The sequence below is a fragment of the Oratosquilla oratoria genome, chromosome 14, assembly GCF_046742065.1.
Source record: "Oratosquilla oratoria isolate Oo_2021 chromosome 14, ASM4674206v1, whole genome shotgun sequence".
Classification (NCBI taxonomy): Eukaryota; Metazoa; Arthropoda; class Malacostraca; order Stomatopoda; family Squillidae; genus Oratosquilla; species Oratosquilla oratoria.
The window spans coordinates 26873096-26890206 of record NC_134790.1 but is presented as its reverse complement, the minus strand read 5'-3'; the positions used below and the strand labels follow the sequence as shown (position 1 = coordinate 26890206).

Here is a 17111-nt window from a genome sequence, read left to right as displayed (position 1 = left end):
AAAAAGATATCATAGAAAAGTGTAAAGATCAACCAAAACTATTCTACAGATTTGTAAACAATAAACTGAAAAACAAACAAGATTTGGAGAAATTAAGACAAGAGGGAGTTGAATACACTGAGGAAATGGAAATGGCGGAAATTATGAACAAACATTTTAAATCAGTGTTTACAAGAGAGAACATACAACCTGAAGAGAACGAATGGAAAGAGAAAGTTCCCCCTATGGAAGAAATAGAAGTAACAAAGAATGAAATATTAACACACTTGAGTAATCTTGATGTCAGAAAATCGCATGGACCAGATGAAATAGCAAACTGGATACTGAAAGAATGCAGGAATGAACTGGCAGACAAAATACATAGCATACTAAATAGTTCCTTGAAAGAAGGAAAAGTTCCAGAAGATTGGAAAAAAGCAAATATAGTACCTATATATAAAGGAGGAAATAAAGAAGAACCTACCAACTATAGACCAGTCTCTCTAACAAGTACAATAGCAAAAATTTGTGAAAGAATTATCAAAAGTAGATGGGTAAAATATTTAGAAAAAAACAGTGTTAAATCCAAGGCAATTTGGATTCAGACAAGGACGATCATGCGTCACCAATTTAATATGTTTCTATTCAAGGCTAATAGATATAATACAAGAAAGAGATGGATGGGCGGACTGTGCATTTTTAGACCTAAAGAAAGCTTTTGACAAAGTGCCACATAAGAAGTTGCTTAAGAAATTAGAAACTGAAGGAGGAATACAGGGCAAACTACTAAATTGGATGGAAGACTTTTTGCAAGAAAGAAAAATGAGAGTAGTGATAAGAAACCAGCACTCAAAATGGGATGAAGTAATAAGCGGTGTTCCGCAGGGAACAGTTCTGGCCCCAATAATGTTTGCTCTATATATTAATGATATGGAGGAAGGAATTGAAAGCTATATGAGCTTCTTTGCAGATGATGCAAAACTAATGAAAAGAGTGAAAACTGAAGAAGATTGTGAATCACTACAGAGAGATCTAAATAAAGTACAGGAATGGAGTAGGAAGTGGGAGATGGAGTTCAATACAAAAAAGTGTAGTATAATGGAATTTAGAAAAAGCAAAAACAGAATAACAGGAGCATATATATTGGGAGAAGAAGGAATAAAAAAAGTAGAAAATGAGAAGGACCTGGGAGTCATTGTTATGAATAATATGTCACCTGAGAAACATATAAATAAGATTTTTGGAGAAACTTATAATTTAATAAGAACAATCAAAGTTGCATTTACATACCTGGATGAAGAAATGGTGAAGAAAATCCTATTCACCCTGATAAGACCAAGATTGGAATATGCAGCAACGATATGGTCACCAAGTACAAAAAAATGTATAAAAAAACTTGAGAGAATACAAAGAGCAATTACAAAATTGGCACCAACACTCTCAAAACTATCATATGAAGAGAGACTAGAAAAACTTGAACTACAGACACTAGAGCAAAGAAGAGAGAGAGGAGATTTGATAGCTATTTACAGAATCATGAAAGGCATAGAAATTACTGATAGAGAGAATCTGATAAAAAGGGATGACAGAAATACAAGAGGACACGGAAAGAAAATAAAAAAAGACAGCTATAGAAGAGATTTGAAAAAGAACAGCTTTCCTCACAGAGTAATAGACAGTTGGAACAAGTTAGATGAGAAAGTGTTGTGTGCAAAAACAATACATGAATTTAAAAATAGTTTAGATAAAATGAGATATGAAGACGGGACCCCACGAGCATAGCTCCCCTTCCCGTAAAATACAACTAGGTAAATACACACACACTTCAACGAATGGACGGCTTAGAGAACGTTCTGAAGAAAAAGTGAAATTTCGTGGATCCCAAAGCAAAGGAAGTACCTATTGTATTTACAGGGTGGGGGAAAATTGCTCGTGGTGTAGGGGAAAGTAAGGAAAAAGGAGAAGGGGAGGGATTACTGAGGGAAATGGAAGGAAATGAGGAAGGTGAGGACTTGGCCCAGGCAGGCAGACGCCATCTAAACAAACGAGGTCCTGACCAATTTAGCGATGACAAAATGTCTAACAAAAATGTAAAGATTAGAAGTATAGATAAGAGCAATACAGTAGAAGATGATGAGAATATTTTCCAGGGATTTAAAGAGGGTGGGGGGGACACAAACCCCCCCGGATTAACAAGACTAGAAGAGAAGCTCGATAAGATGATCGAGCACTGGGAATTTAGGTTCGGTCACGTTAACAACATTGTGGAGAGGGTTGAAAAATTGGAAGAACTAGAGAAGGCGAACAAAAACTTAACTAAGGAAATTGAAGAATTAAAAAAACAGTTAAAAGAAGTAAAAGAAGAGAATAAAGTCTTAAAGGAGAATAATAAGGAGAACAAGGAGGGTTGGAAAAAAATCCAAGAAAATAGCAAAGTTGCATTTACTGACATAATCAAACAGCAAATGAATGAACAAACTGAAGACTCAGTTATTAAAGTGATGAGACAGAAGGAGAATATAGTAAGAGACTTAGCAGATAGAAAGAAATGTATAATTATATTAGGAATGGAAGAGAAACACAACCCAGATAGAACCACAAGAATCAAAGAGGAAAATGAAAAAGTAAGAAATTTATAGAATTAGTTCAGGAAGATGAGCCAGAAATAATGAAACAAATCGAAGAGAAATTCAGGCTCGGGAAATATAGTATAGACAAGCCCAGACCAATTAAGATTAAATTCAGGTCACAAACTACGGCTGAGAATATCTTATCCAAAACAGGGAAACTAGCAACAAGTGAACAATATAAAAAGGTATGGATAAAAAGGGAAATGAATAAAGAGGAAAGAGAGGAGGAAATAAGGAAAAGACATGAAGCTAAGAAAAAAAACGAGACCAGAAGTGAGACATAAAAACAAGAATTCTACTGGAGAGTAGTGAATATGAAATTGAAGAAATGGAACATAACAGAGAGAAACACAAAAGAAACAGAGAATACAATGGAAATAACAGAAAGTTAAGAGTATCCTACACAAATATAGATGGATTAATAACAGGACTGAATGAACTGAACAAATATCTGAAAGAAAAAGATCCGGACATAATGGGAATTGTTGAAACAAAATTAAAAGGTCCACTACCACCCAACAGCATAGGACACAATACATATAATTATTGGATTAGAAACAGAGAGAAAAAACAAGGGGGTGGAGTTATGTTCCTGACTAAGAAGGATATAAGAGTGAAGAATGTCACATATGGGAACAATAAAGTAGAGATGATTATGATAGAAGTAGAAGATAGAGATAAGAAGAGCAGAAAGTTTGTAATAAACTACGTGCCCCCAAAAACAGCCTCGTGGGAAGAGAATGAACATAAAAGCATGTTAGAAGACACAAGAATAACACTAAACGAGATAATGGAAGATGGAGGAAGAATAGTTATGATGGGCGACTATAATTGCAAAGAAATATGCTGGGAAGAGATGACCGTAAAGGGTGGAGAAGACTCATGGGGTAGTGTTCTACTTGAGATGATTACTGACCACACAATGACGCAATGGATCCAAGAGAACACCAGGTATAGAAATGAAGAAGAACCATCGAGACTAGACCTAATATTCACATCAGAACCTGAAATAGTGGAAAAGATAGAATACCAGGCACCAATAAGCAAAAGTGACCACATATTGATAGAACTAGAACTAAATGAGAAAAAATACATGAAAAGAAATTAACAATATAGAAAAGGAAGATTGATGTATGAAAAAGTAAATTTTGATAAAATAAGAGAATTCTTCCAAAATGAAAACTGGGAAAGAATACACAAAGAAGATACAACAGTAGAAGAGAAATGGAATATTTTGACAAAAATCTATAAAAAGGGAGTAGAAAAGTATGTCCCAAGACAAAAACAGGAAAAAGAATATATATAGTGCAGGTACAATAAAAGTTGTAGGGAGATAAAAGACAAGAGAGACAAAGCTTGGGCCAAATGGAAGAAAAACAAAAGACCAGAAAAATGGAAAATATATACTTGTTATAGGAATGAATATGTACAAGCGTGCAGAGAGGAAAAGAGAAAATATGAAAAAGATGTCATAGAAAAGTGTAAAGATCAACCAAAACTATTCTACAGATTTGTAAACAACAAACTGAAAAACAAACAAGATTTGGAGAAATTAAGACAAGGAGGAGTTGAATACACAGAGGAAATTGAAATGGCGGAAATTATGAACAAACATTTTAAATCTGTGTTTACAAGGGAGAACATACAACCTGAAGAGATTGAATGGAAAGAGAAAGTCCCCCCTATGAAAGAAATAGAAGTAACAAAGAATGAAATATTGAAACACTTGAGTAATCTTGATGTCAGAAAATCGCATGGACCAGATGAAATGGCAAACTGGATTTTGAAAGAATGCAGGAATGAACTGGCAGATATAATACATTGAAAGAAGGTAAAGTTCCAGAAGATTGGAAAAAAGCAAATATAGTACCTATATATAAAGGGGGAAATAAAGAAGACCCTAACAACTATAGGCCAGTCTCTCTAACAAGTACAATAGCAAAAATTTGTGAAAGAATTGTAAAAAATAGATGGGTAATATATTTAGAAAAAAACAATGTGCTAAATCCAAGACAATTTGGATTCAGACAAGGACGATCATGCGTCACCAATTTAATATGTTTCTATTCAAGGCTAATAGATATAATACAAGAAAGAGATGGATGGGCTGATTGCGCATTTCTAGACCTAAAAAAAGCTTTTGACAAAGTACCACATAAAAAGTTGCTTAAGAAATTAGAAACTGAAGGAGGAATACAGGGCAAACTACTAAATTGGATGGAAGACTTTTTGCAAGAAAGAAGACCAAGATTGGAATATGCGGCAACGATACGGTCACCAAGTGGCAGATATAATACATAGCATAATAATCAGTTCATTGAAAGAAGGAAAAGTTCCAGAAGATTGGAAAAAGCAAATCTAATACCCATATATAAAGGGGGAAATAAAGAAGACCCTAACAACTATAGACCAGTCTCTCTAACAAGTACAATAGCAAAAATTTGTGAAAGAATTGTCAAAAGTAGATGGGTAAAATATTTAGAAAAAAACGTGTTAAATCCAAGGCAATTTGGATTCAGACAAGGACGATCATGCGTCACCAATTTAATATGTTTCTATTCAAGGCTAATAGATATAATACAAGAAAGAGATGGATGGGCTGATTGTGCATTTCTAGACCAAAAGCTTTTGACAAAGTACCACATATGAAGTTGCTTAAGAAATTAGAAACTGAAGGAGGAATACAGGGCAAACTGCTTAATTGGATGGAAGACTTTTTGCAAGAAAGGAAAATGAGAGTAGTGATAAGAGACAAACACTCAAAATGGGATGAAGTAATAAGCGGTGTTCCGCAAGGAACAGTTCTGGCCCCAATAATGTTTGCTATATATATTAATGATATGGAGGAAGGAATTGAAAGCTATATGAGCTTCTTTGCAGATGATGCAAAACTACTGAAAAGAGTAAACACGGAAGATTGTGAATCACTACAGAGTGATCTAAATAAAGTACAGGAATGGAGTAGGAAGTGGGAGATGGAGTTCAATACAAAAAAGTGTAGTATAATGGAATTTGGAAAAAGCAAAAACAGAATAACAGGATCATATAAATTGGGAGAAGAAGGAATAAAAAAAAAGTAGAAAATGAGAAGGACCTGGGAGTCATTGTTATGAATAATATGTCACCTGAGAAACATATAAATAAGATTTTTGGAAAAACTTATAATTTAATAAGAACAATCAAAGTTGCATTTACATACCTGGATGAAGAAATGGTGAAGAAAATTCTAATCGCCCTGATAAGACCAAGATTGGAATATGCAGCAACGATATGGTCACCAAGTACAAAAAAATGTATTAAAAAAACTTGAAAGAATACAAAGAGCAATTACAAAATTTACAAAGAGCAATTACAAAATTGGCACCAACACTCTCAAAACTATCATATGAAGAGAGACTAGCAAAACTTGAACTACAGACACTAGAGCAAAGAAGAGAGAGAGGAGATTTGATAGCTATTTACAGAATCATGAAAGGCATAGAAATTACTGATAGAGAGAATCTGATAAAATGGGATGATAGAAATACAAGAGGACACGGAAAGAAAATAAAAAAAGACAGCTATAGAAGAGATCTGAAAAAGAACAGCTTTCCTCACAGAGTAATTGACAGTTGGAACAAGTTAGATGAGAAAGTGGTGTGTGAAAAAACAATACATGCATTTAAAAATAGTTTAGATCAAATGAGATATGAAGACGGGACACCACGAGCATAGCTCCCCTTCCCGTAAAATACAACTAGGTAAATACACCTACCTCTACTCTATCCTTCACTCCCTCCCACTCCTCCTTCAGCTTCTTCTTGTACTCCTTCTCCTTTTCGTTTTCATTTAAAGAGATCACTCTAAGCACCTCCCTACCTTTTGGAAAAACAAATTTTGATAAAATGAGATATTTTTTTTTAAAGCAGACTAGGAAAGGATATACAAAGAGGAAACAACAGTAGAAGAGAAATGGAATATTTTGACAAAAATTTATAAGGAGTGGAAAAGTATGTTCCAAAACAGAAACAGGAAAAAGGATATGTAAAATGTTGGTACTGTACAAGAAAAGATATAGCGAGTTAAAAGACAAAAGGGATAACGCTTGGATAAAATGGAGGAAAGACAAAAACCCGAAAAATGGAAAATATATACTGATTATAGAAATGAATATGTACAAGTGCGCAAAGAAGAAAAGAAAAAATACGAAAAGGATGTCACAGAAAAATCTAAAGATGAACCAAAACTATTTTAAAGATTTGTAAACAACAAACTGAAAAACAAACAAAGAATTAGTGAAACTACAAGGAGGAATAGAATACACAGAGGAAATAGAAATGGCAGAAATCATGAACAAGCATTTTAAATCTGTGTTTACGAGGGAGAACATAAAACTTAGGGATGGCGAGTGGGAGGAGAAAGTCCCCTCTATGAAAGAGATAGAAGTAACAAGAAATGAAATAATGAATCACTTGAGTAATCTCGATGTTAGAAAATAGCATGGTCCAGATGAAATGGCAAACTGAATTTTGAAAGAATGCAGGAATGAACTAACAGATAAAATACATAGTCTAATAAGCAGTTCATTGAAAGAAGGAAAAGTTCCAAAAGATTGGAAAAGAGCAAATATAGTACCAATATATAAGGGGGGAAATAAAGAAGACTTTAACGCAATGGAAATAAATTGGGAAGAAATGACAGTATACATTGACTCAATGGGTCAAGGAAAATACCAGATATAGAAACAATGAAGAACCATCGAGACTAGACTTAATATTCACATCTGAGCCTGAAATCGTGGACAAAATTACAAGACACCAATTGGGAAATGACCACATACTAATAGAGTTCGAACTTAAAGAACAAAATGATGTGAGAAGAAATGAGAAACATAGAGAAGGAAGATTAATGTACAATAAAACGGATTTTGTAAAACTTAGATTTTTTTTTTTCAAAACGCTAACTGGGAAAAATTTTCAAATGAAGAAACAAAGATGGAAGAGAAATGGAATATATTTAAAGAAAAATACAAGGAGGGAACAGATAAATATGTACCAAAGAAGAAACAAAAAAGGGTTTACACAATGTATTTGGTATAACAAAAAGTGTAGTGATGCTAAAGATAGAAGAGACAAAGCCTGGAAAAGATGGAAGAAAGAAAAAAAAAAAGAAAAAAAATGACCAAATGGCAAACATACATCAAACTGAGAAACGAAACTGTAGATATACGCAGGGAGAAAAAAAGAAACTACAAAAAAGATATAATAGATAAATGCAAAGACCAACTTAACTATTTTACAGATATGTAAATGATAAACTAAAAAACAAACACAAATTAGTGAAACTGTGCTAAGGAAACAAAGAATATATAAATGATGTAGAAATGGCTAAAGTTATGATCAGGCATTTTAGGTCTGTACAGTATTTACAATTGAAAGCTCGCAAATTTCGAATGAAGGACAGCGAGGAAGATCCCCCGAAATGAAAGAAATAACGGTCACACAGAAAGAAATAAGGGACCAAATAAAAAACCTTGACGTCAGAAAGTCACACGGGCTGGATGGAATTTCGAACTGGAAATTGAATGTATAGATGAACTAAAGGACAAATTACACAAGATAATTGACTCTTCTCACTCAAAGAAAGAAAAGTACCACAGATTGGAAAAATGCAAATATTATACCAATATACAAAGGAGACAAAGAAAATCGAAAAGTATAGACCGGTATCCCTTACAAGCACAGTAGCAAAAATATGTGAAAAACTTATTGGGAATAAATGGATCAAAAATTTGGAAGAGAACAAAATACTAAATCCTAAACAATTTGGTTTTAGAAGTGGAAGATCATGTACCACAAACTTAATATGCTTCTACTCAAGATTAATAGAAATAATACAAGAAAGAGACGGATGGGCAGATTGTGCTTTCTTGGATTTACAAAAGGCCTTTGACAAAGTACCCCACAAATAGCTACTAAGGAAAATTGAAATAATAGGTGGAATACAAGGAAAGTTATTGGGATGGATGGAAGATTTTTTGAACGGAAGAAAAATGAGGGTGGTACGTAGAGACAAGAATTCAAATTGGGAAGATATGATAAGTGGTGTACCACAAGGCTCTATATTGGCTCCGATAATGTTTGCTATTTATATAAATTATATGGATGAAGGTGTGGAATGTTATATGAACTTCTTTGCAGATGATGTGAAACTACTAGAAGACCTGGAAAAGGCTGGAAATGGAGTCAGAAGTGTGAAGTGAACTTCAACATTAAGTATATCATAATGGAATTTGGAAATATCAAAAATAGAATATCGTGTCAATATGAAATTGGGACAAAGGAAGTAAAAATGTAAACTCAGAAAGGGACCTAGAGTAACTATCTCAAACGACATGACACCATACAAGCATGTCAACAAATTAGTCAGAGAAACTTTAATTTTAACTTATTAAGATTAATGAAAGTAGCCTTTGACTACATTGATGAAGAAATGGTAAAGAAAATGCTAGTTACACTTATAAGACCAAAATTGGAGTATGCTGTGACACTATGGACACCTAGTTAAAAAAAACCCATAAAGAAACAAGAAAAAATTCAAAGAGCAACGACAAAGATGGCACCAACACTCTCCAATTTGAAATACAAAGATTGGATAAACTAAATCTACCAAGCCTGGAACAAAGAAGAGAAAGAGGTGATTTGCTAACCATTTACAGAATTATGAAAGGGATGGAAATTCTTCATAGAGATGACTTTCTAAAGCGGGACAGAAGAGAAATAAGAGGACACGAGAAGAAACTTAAGAAGGACAGTCACAGAAGAGATGAAAAAGAATAGCTTCTCACACAGAGTGATAGATATCTGGAACAAATGAATGAGGAAATAGTGAGTGCGAAAACTATACGTGACTTTAAAAACAAACTGGATGCGGAAAGATACAAAAGCGGGTCACTACGAGCATAGCTCTCTTCTCGCAAAATAAACTAGGTAAAATACAACTAGGTTAATACAACTAGGTAAATACACACACACACACACCCTTTCATCGAATGGATGGCGAGAATTGGTGTTCCGAGGAAAAAGGAAAATCTACGTGGATCTCAATGTCCAGGAAGTGCCTTTTTGTATTTATAGGGAAGGGGAGTGCTCGTGGAATAGTGGGGAAGTGATAGAGAAGGAGAAAGGAAGGGATATTGAGGGAAATGGAAAGAAATGAGGAAGAGAGAGACACGGTCCAGGAGGCCAGGAGATTTGTAAACAAGAGGCGAACTGAAGACGATGACTTTGGAGAGGACGTGACCAACAAAAATGTAAAGATTAGAAGTATAGATAAGAGCAGCACAGTGGAAGGTGATGATAATAGTTTCCAGGGATTTAAAGAGAGTGGGGGGGATACCAACCTCCCCCGATTGACAAGACTAGAGGAGAAACTTGATAAGATGATCGAACATTGGGAGGATAGGTTCGGTAACGTAACCAACATAGCGCAAAGAGTTGAAAAATTGGAAGAACTAGAGAAGGCGAACAAAAACTTAACTAATGAAATTGAAGAATTAAAAAGACAGTTAAAAGTTACATTATAGATAAAAAGGTTGTTAGGAATCACATTGGTCCACTATTATCTGCTGACGGTCAACTTGAATATTCAAATGAAGGAATGTGTAATATCTTAAACAATTATTTTAGCTCGGTATTCGTAAACGAAACACCTCAAATTGAAATTCCAAACTGAAACCTGTGAAAAGTCTAGGGTAAACTTACTCACTATGGTAAATATAACAAAAGAAAAAATTAAAAGGTATATAGACAAACTCAAAGTTAATAAAACACCAGGGCCTGATGGTTGGCATCCAAGAATCTTAAAGGAAATGAAAAATGAGATTGTTGTTCCATTAGAAATGATTTTCAAGAAATCCATCATATCCGGAGATGTCCCAAGAGAATGGAAGCTAGCTAACGTTACTCTCATATTCAAAAAAAGGTGACAAAAAGAAACCAAATAACTATAGGCCTATAAGTTTGACTTCAATTGTAGGAAAAATAATGGAAGCTATCATCAGAGATGCTATCGAACATCATTTAGAAAGTAACCGTTTGATAAATGATAGCCAGCATGGTTTCAGACGGAAACGTTCTTGTGTGACTAACTTACTCGAATTCTACAACACAGTTATCTCGAATTATGACAAAAGAAACAATATAGATTTAATATATCTAGACTTTGCAAAAGCTTTTGATACCGTCCCACACAAAAGACTACTTACTAAATTAGCTTTGCATGGAATAGGTGGTAGCCTATTAGGTTGTATATAGGCCCCTTCCCGTATCTTCTTGGATGTACAGATACGATCTTCTGGTTTCCTTCACTTTATTGGTTAATCTTAAGAAGAGTTCACTGTAGATTTTCACACATCTTTGCACAGAATTTCCAGTATAGGATTATATCGTTCTACACAGAGTTTGTAGTACACTTAGTATATATCATTTTACACACAGTTCGCAGTACACCACTTACACAGAGCACGTCTATCACACCGACGACATTTGGAGCTCTGCGCCGGGTTTTTGTTGCCGGAAGCGGCTGACTAAGCAAAGTTTTGAGGTGCGTTTTATCCTTTTGTTTAATAATTCCAAATTGAAAGTCCGTCGCCTCACATGGCTGGGACAACCCACTAATTACCTACTATATTTTTTATATGTCATAATATATACATATCCAGGGGGTGGCTCGTTAATATGTAATGTTTCCGTGTGTTATGTGGGTCATGTCTAATGGCATCCATTATGTGTGTGTGTTCGTGAGTCCGTTTGTGGGCGCTCGGGGAGGTGCGCTCGGCTGGTAACATGCAGACTCAGCGATTTGAGCGGATATGGTAGGCGCCAGCCAGACTGTGAGGTCGGACATCGAATGGTGTTGGTGTTGCATGAGAATGGTGATGTATACAGTTGGACTAGTAATTGGTTGAATGGTCGAAAACAGAGAGTTGTTTTAAATGGAAAAACTTCTGGATGGAAAAGTGTTGCAAGTGGAGTTCCTCAGGGTTCCGTTCTTGGGCCACTTCTATTCATAGTATATATAAATGATATAGACCATGGACTAAAATCTACTGTTTCCAAATTTGCTGATGATACAAAACTGTGCGGAGTGGCAAATGATCACTCAAACCAATTAGATATTCAAGAAGATTTAGATAAATTACAGCAATGGTCTGAAAAGTGGCTAATGAAATTTAACACAAGTAAATGCAAGGTAATGCACATAGGTAAAAATAACAGTAAGTACAATTACAAGTTATTTGGAAATTCTTTAACAAAAGTGGATAGTGAAAAAGATCTCGGCGTAATTATCAGTAATGACCTCAAATCATCCAAGCAGTGTATTTCAGCCTCTGAGAAAGCAAATAAGATTCTGGGACTGATTGAGCGATCTTTTGATTTCAAAAGTCCATCACTCATTAACAAGCTATATAAATCGTTAGTTCGTCCACATTTCGAATATGCTGTTTCCGTATGGTCACCAAATCTCATTAAAGACATTGACAGACTGGAAAAAGTACAACGGCGAGCCACAAAACTGATTCCAAATATCAAAAATAAATCATACAAAAATCAACTAAAACACATGAATCTGTTTTCCCTAAAAAAGCATAGACTCAGAGGTGACTTGATACAGGTCTTTAAGATTTTAAGGGAATTGACATCAAAAGTGACAAAATTTTCACATTGAATGAGAATCAGACGAGAAACAATGGTCTCAAACTGTCTGGAAATAGATTCAATTTGGAAGTAGGTAGAAACAACTTTGCCAACCGTGTAGTTAATGAATGGAATAAACTTCCTGCACAGGTAGTGCAATGTAGTTCAGTTCGAAGCTTTAAGAATCATTTAGATAAATACCTAAGTAAGATGCTGTAATGATTATGATTTATTTTATATTATTTGTTTTTGTTTTGTTATCATTTGTCTGTCTGATTTTCATTTATTATTAGTTATATGTAAATTTATTATTATTTACTATTTACCTGTTTGTTTATTATTTAACTATACCTATGCATTTATTTATGTATTTTATTTGTTATTTACATTATTATAGTTTTTATTTATTGTTTTATTATTAATATGATTTTTTTTTGGCATCCGACCTAGATATGGACCAAAAGGTCTCCTGTCGGCATGCTCCGCCTTTGTAATCCTTTGTAAAAAGAATTAAAGGAGGAGAATGAAGAATTAAAGAGGAATAGTAAGGACAACAAAGAGGGTTGGAAAAAAATCCAAGAAAACAGTAAAGTTGCATTTACTGACATAATCAAACAACAAATGAAAGAACAAACTGAAGACTCAGTTATTAAAGTGATGAGACAGAAGGAGAATATAGTAAGAGACTTAGCAGATAAAAAGAAATGTATAATTATATTAGGAATGGCAGAGAAACATAACCCAGATAGAACCTCAAGAATCAAAGAGGAAAATGAAAAAGTAAGCAGTTTACTACAATTAGTTCAGGAAGATGAGCCAGAAATAATTAAACAAATCGAAGAGAAGTTTAGGCTCAGAAAGTATAGTACAGATAAGATCAGACCAATTAAGATTAAATTCAGATCACAAACGACGGCAGAGAATATCTTATCCAAGGACAAGGACGATCATGCGTCACCAATTTAATATGTTTCTATTCAAGGCTAATAGATATAATACAAGAAATAGATGGATGGGCTGATTGTGCATTTCTAGACCTAAAAAAAGCTTTTGACAAAATACCACATAAGAAGTTGCTTAAGAAATTAGAAACTGAAGGAGGAATACAGGGCAACCTGCTTAATTGGATGGAAGACTTTTTGCAAGAAAGGAAAATGAGAGTAGTGATAAGAGACAAACACTCAAAATGGGATGAAGTAATAAGCGGTGTTCCGCAAGGAACAGTTCTGGCCCCAATAATGTTTGCTATATATATTAATGATATGGAGGAAGGAATTGAAAGCTATATGAGCTTCTTTGCAGATGATGCAAAACTATTGAAAAAAGTGAACACAGAAGAAGATTGTGAATCACTACAGAGTGATCTAAATAAAGTACAGGAATGGAGTAGGGAGTGGGAGATGGAGTTCAATGCAAAAAAGTGTAGTACAATGGAATTTGGAAAAAGCAAAAACAGAATAACAGGATCATATAAATTGGGAGAAGGAATAAAAAAAGTAGAAAATGAGAAGGACCTGGGAGTCATTGTTATGAATAATATGTCACCTGAGAAACATATAAATAAGATTTTTGGAGAAACTTATAATTTAATAAGAACAATCAAAGTTGCATTTACATACCTGGATGAAGAAATGGTGAAAATTCTAATCACCCTGATAAAACCAAGATTGGAATATGCAGCAACGATATGGTCACCAAGTACAAAAAAATGTATAAAAAAACTTGAAAGAATACAAAGAGCAATTACAAAATTGGCACCAACACTCTCAAAACTATCATATGAAGAGAGACTAGAAAAACTTGAACTACAGACACTAGAGCAAAGAAGAGAGAGAGATTTGATAGCTATTTACAGAATCATGAAAGTCATAGAAATTACTGATAGAGAGAATCTGATAAAATGGGATGATAGAAATACAAGAGGACACGGAAAAAAAATAAAAAAAGACAGCTATAGAAGATATCTGAAAAAGAACAGCTTTCCTCACAGAGTAATACACAGTTGGAACAAGTTAGATGAGAAAGTGGTGTGTGCAAAAACAATACATGAATTTAAAAATAGTTTAGATCAAATGAGATATGAAGACGGGACCCCACGAGCATAGCTCCCCTTCCCGTAAAATACAACTAGGTAAATACAACTACCGGTAGGTAAATACACATACATATATTACTGCTTGAAAACTTGATCAAGTTCAGAACTAGAATCAATTTTATTATATAAAAAAAAAAGTAAAACTTCTCTCTTTCCTCACAGGGTGTGAGCCGCCTCCACCTCCACCTGAAAATGGGTATTATGACTGGAATGGCACACGAAAGAGTATAACAGAAACGGTGAATTACAGGTCAGTTTCACATGAACATGTACACATATAATGTATACAATATATATATATATATAATTTTTTTTTCCTACTGAGAAGTCTAAGGATGACAGACCTTAGTACTTATCTTCATTGTGGTTCTCACTAGCAGTGGGGTTTGAACCATCACTTACCTTGACCGTACCCATTTATATAAGAATACACACGTAACACGGCGAAGATTGGAACTCCGGAAAAAAAAAATTGTGGATTTCAGCAACGAGGGAGTACCTGTGTTGTATTAGTAGGGAAAGCTCATGGTGTAGTGGGCAGGTGAAGAAAAAGGAGAAGGGGAGACTTTATTGAGGAAAATAGAAGGAAATGAGGAAGGTGGAGGAAAGGGCCTTGGACGTCAGAAGGGGTGTAAACAAAAGATGTGCAGACGACACAGCTAAAGCCGAACAAGTCAGTAAAGGGATTAAGATTAGAAATATTTATAAGATCAGCTCAATAGAAAGTGGAGATAATAATTTATATGGAGTAGGAAGGGGGATATGGAATTCAACATTAAGAAGTGTAGTATAATGAAATTTGGAAGAAGCAAAAAAAAAAAAAAAAAAAAAGAATGGGATCATATACATTGGGAGAGGAAGAAATTAAAACAAGGTTCTGAGAACAGTCACCACCTTCACATAAAAACAATGCTCATAGATCACCTACAAATAAAAGCTGGATTTTTGTCTTGTGCAAATATATCAATATGTACAGCACACAATACATAAGATGAACTAAACAAAACCTACAGTACCCATCACACATTTGAGATCACCCATCAACACTAAGATGCATCAAATAGCCCCAGAACAGCACTGCAACAGAATGTTCCATGCCATTCCACTATCCCCACCAAGCCACAATAATATGAACAAATGTATACATAGTTTTCACAGAGTTCTAGGATGACTGGAGCCAAACAGGATTTTTGGGAATCTCCCACTGCCTGTAAATAAACCTATATCTATCATAACAAAAACAGACTTTAAGCAGACCTTGCTGTGGCCATGATGTAACACAAAGACATACCAGCATAGGCTAGATAATACAATAAATAACTCATGCCCATTGTGCCAGGCTGGCTCACACAAAATCACACACCTGCAGTACTTAGACAATGTTCAGCACTGGGATATCACCAACATATCCGGGGTGGGAAATTTCTGGCAATAACTCAAGAGGGTCATAATTTTCCTCTGTAGCCCCAATGAAAGAATCTACTGACACCATGGGCTATCAACAACAACCTACATTATCATTAATAGAATAAGCTGTTTCTAATGCATTATATCCATAATTATCAACATTACAAATTATCATCATCCATTATCATGACCTATCTTCACCCTGAGAGTGACCTCACCCTTCATGCAGTTGCTACCCAGGTTACTTCTTCTCACCCAATGACACGACGGCCATCGCAAGGGAACTTCAGTGCATCACCCAGGCAGGTTACAAAGGAGGCTGGGATTCCGTCAACCCCTTAGAATGTACAGCCATTGAAGGTATTGCTTCTCATATAGAAATGCCATCCCAAAGTTCAATACGTACTAGGCGACAGAATAGAATATAACAACAAAGTATGCTGGCAGGAGACTTCATTGCATGAAGAAGTCTGATTCAAAGTAATAGATATATACAAACATTCAACCAAACGAATGAATAATAACAAAGAGATAAGCAATGCTCTCTCGTGATTATCCACATGTGATTATCGTTATCACCCCTTGGACACATACATGTAGAATCTTTGTATAGTGATGCATGTGTTACATTGACTGATATGAGCAATACAGTACAAAGAAAATACAAGTTACAATACAAACTAGTCTGCCATCATGCTTCACAAAAACATAACTTTTCAACAGCAGATAACTACTGATCAAGAGTTCACGTCGTCTAGTATGTATCAGACTAATGCTTGTGTGATCCAATAATTTACTTAATGTGTTATGTAGAGGATAATCATACTTCTACTCCTTACTTCGGTCCTATTTATGTCACCCCTTTACCTGCTCCCTCTTAGCTTTCCCTTCTGTGCTTCTCTCTTTGTAATACATTTACCTATTTACCATCACTTCTTTCCTCAACTTCCACCCCCCAGTCTGCGGTGGGGTACCAAACATCACAAGTGAAGGAATGCAGATGGAAGAGAATGAAACATCAAGCTGGCTCAATGGCACAGTCATATACACTTGTCCAGAAACCATGTCCACAATTGAGGGTTTGACCAACCAGACACTTCGCTGCAATAAATCACCAGATTCAAATGCCTATGAATTCCAGCCCCAAAAACCTAAAGGATGCATAAGTAAGTGGTCTTTAACATCCAAGAAGGGGGAGGAGGATGAATCTTTCCTATAAGGTAAAATGTTTTCCCCTATGTTTGAGGTGAAAGTTTTCAATGAATCAATCTATTGCCCCTAGTCTCTCTTGTTGAATACCCATGACCTCCAAGAAACTGACAA

At 35.0% G+C, this 17111-nt stretch overlaps 1 protein-coding gene across 1 annotated transcript in view; it reads left to right on the top strand.

Moving 5' to 3' along the window:
- LOC143032604 (uncharacterized) overlaps positions 1–17111 on the top strand; it is a 204340-nt gene that overhangs the window by 151847 nt on the left and 35382 nt on the right. The window contains exons 18-20 of the mRNA XM_076197475.1: positions 14544–14631; positions 16018–16148; positions 16748–16954. Coding sequence (XP_076053590.1) covers positions 14544–14631; positions 16018–16148; positions 16748–16954 — 426 coding nt within the window. The remainder of the gene's footprint in view (positions 1–14543; positions 14632–16017; positions 16149–16747; positions 16955–17111) is intronic.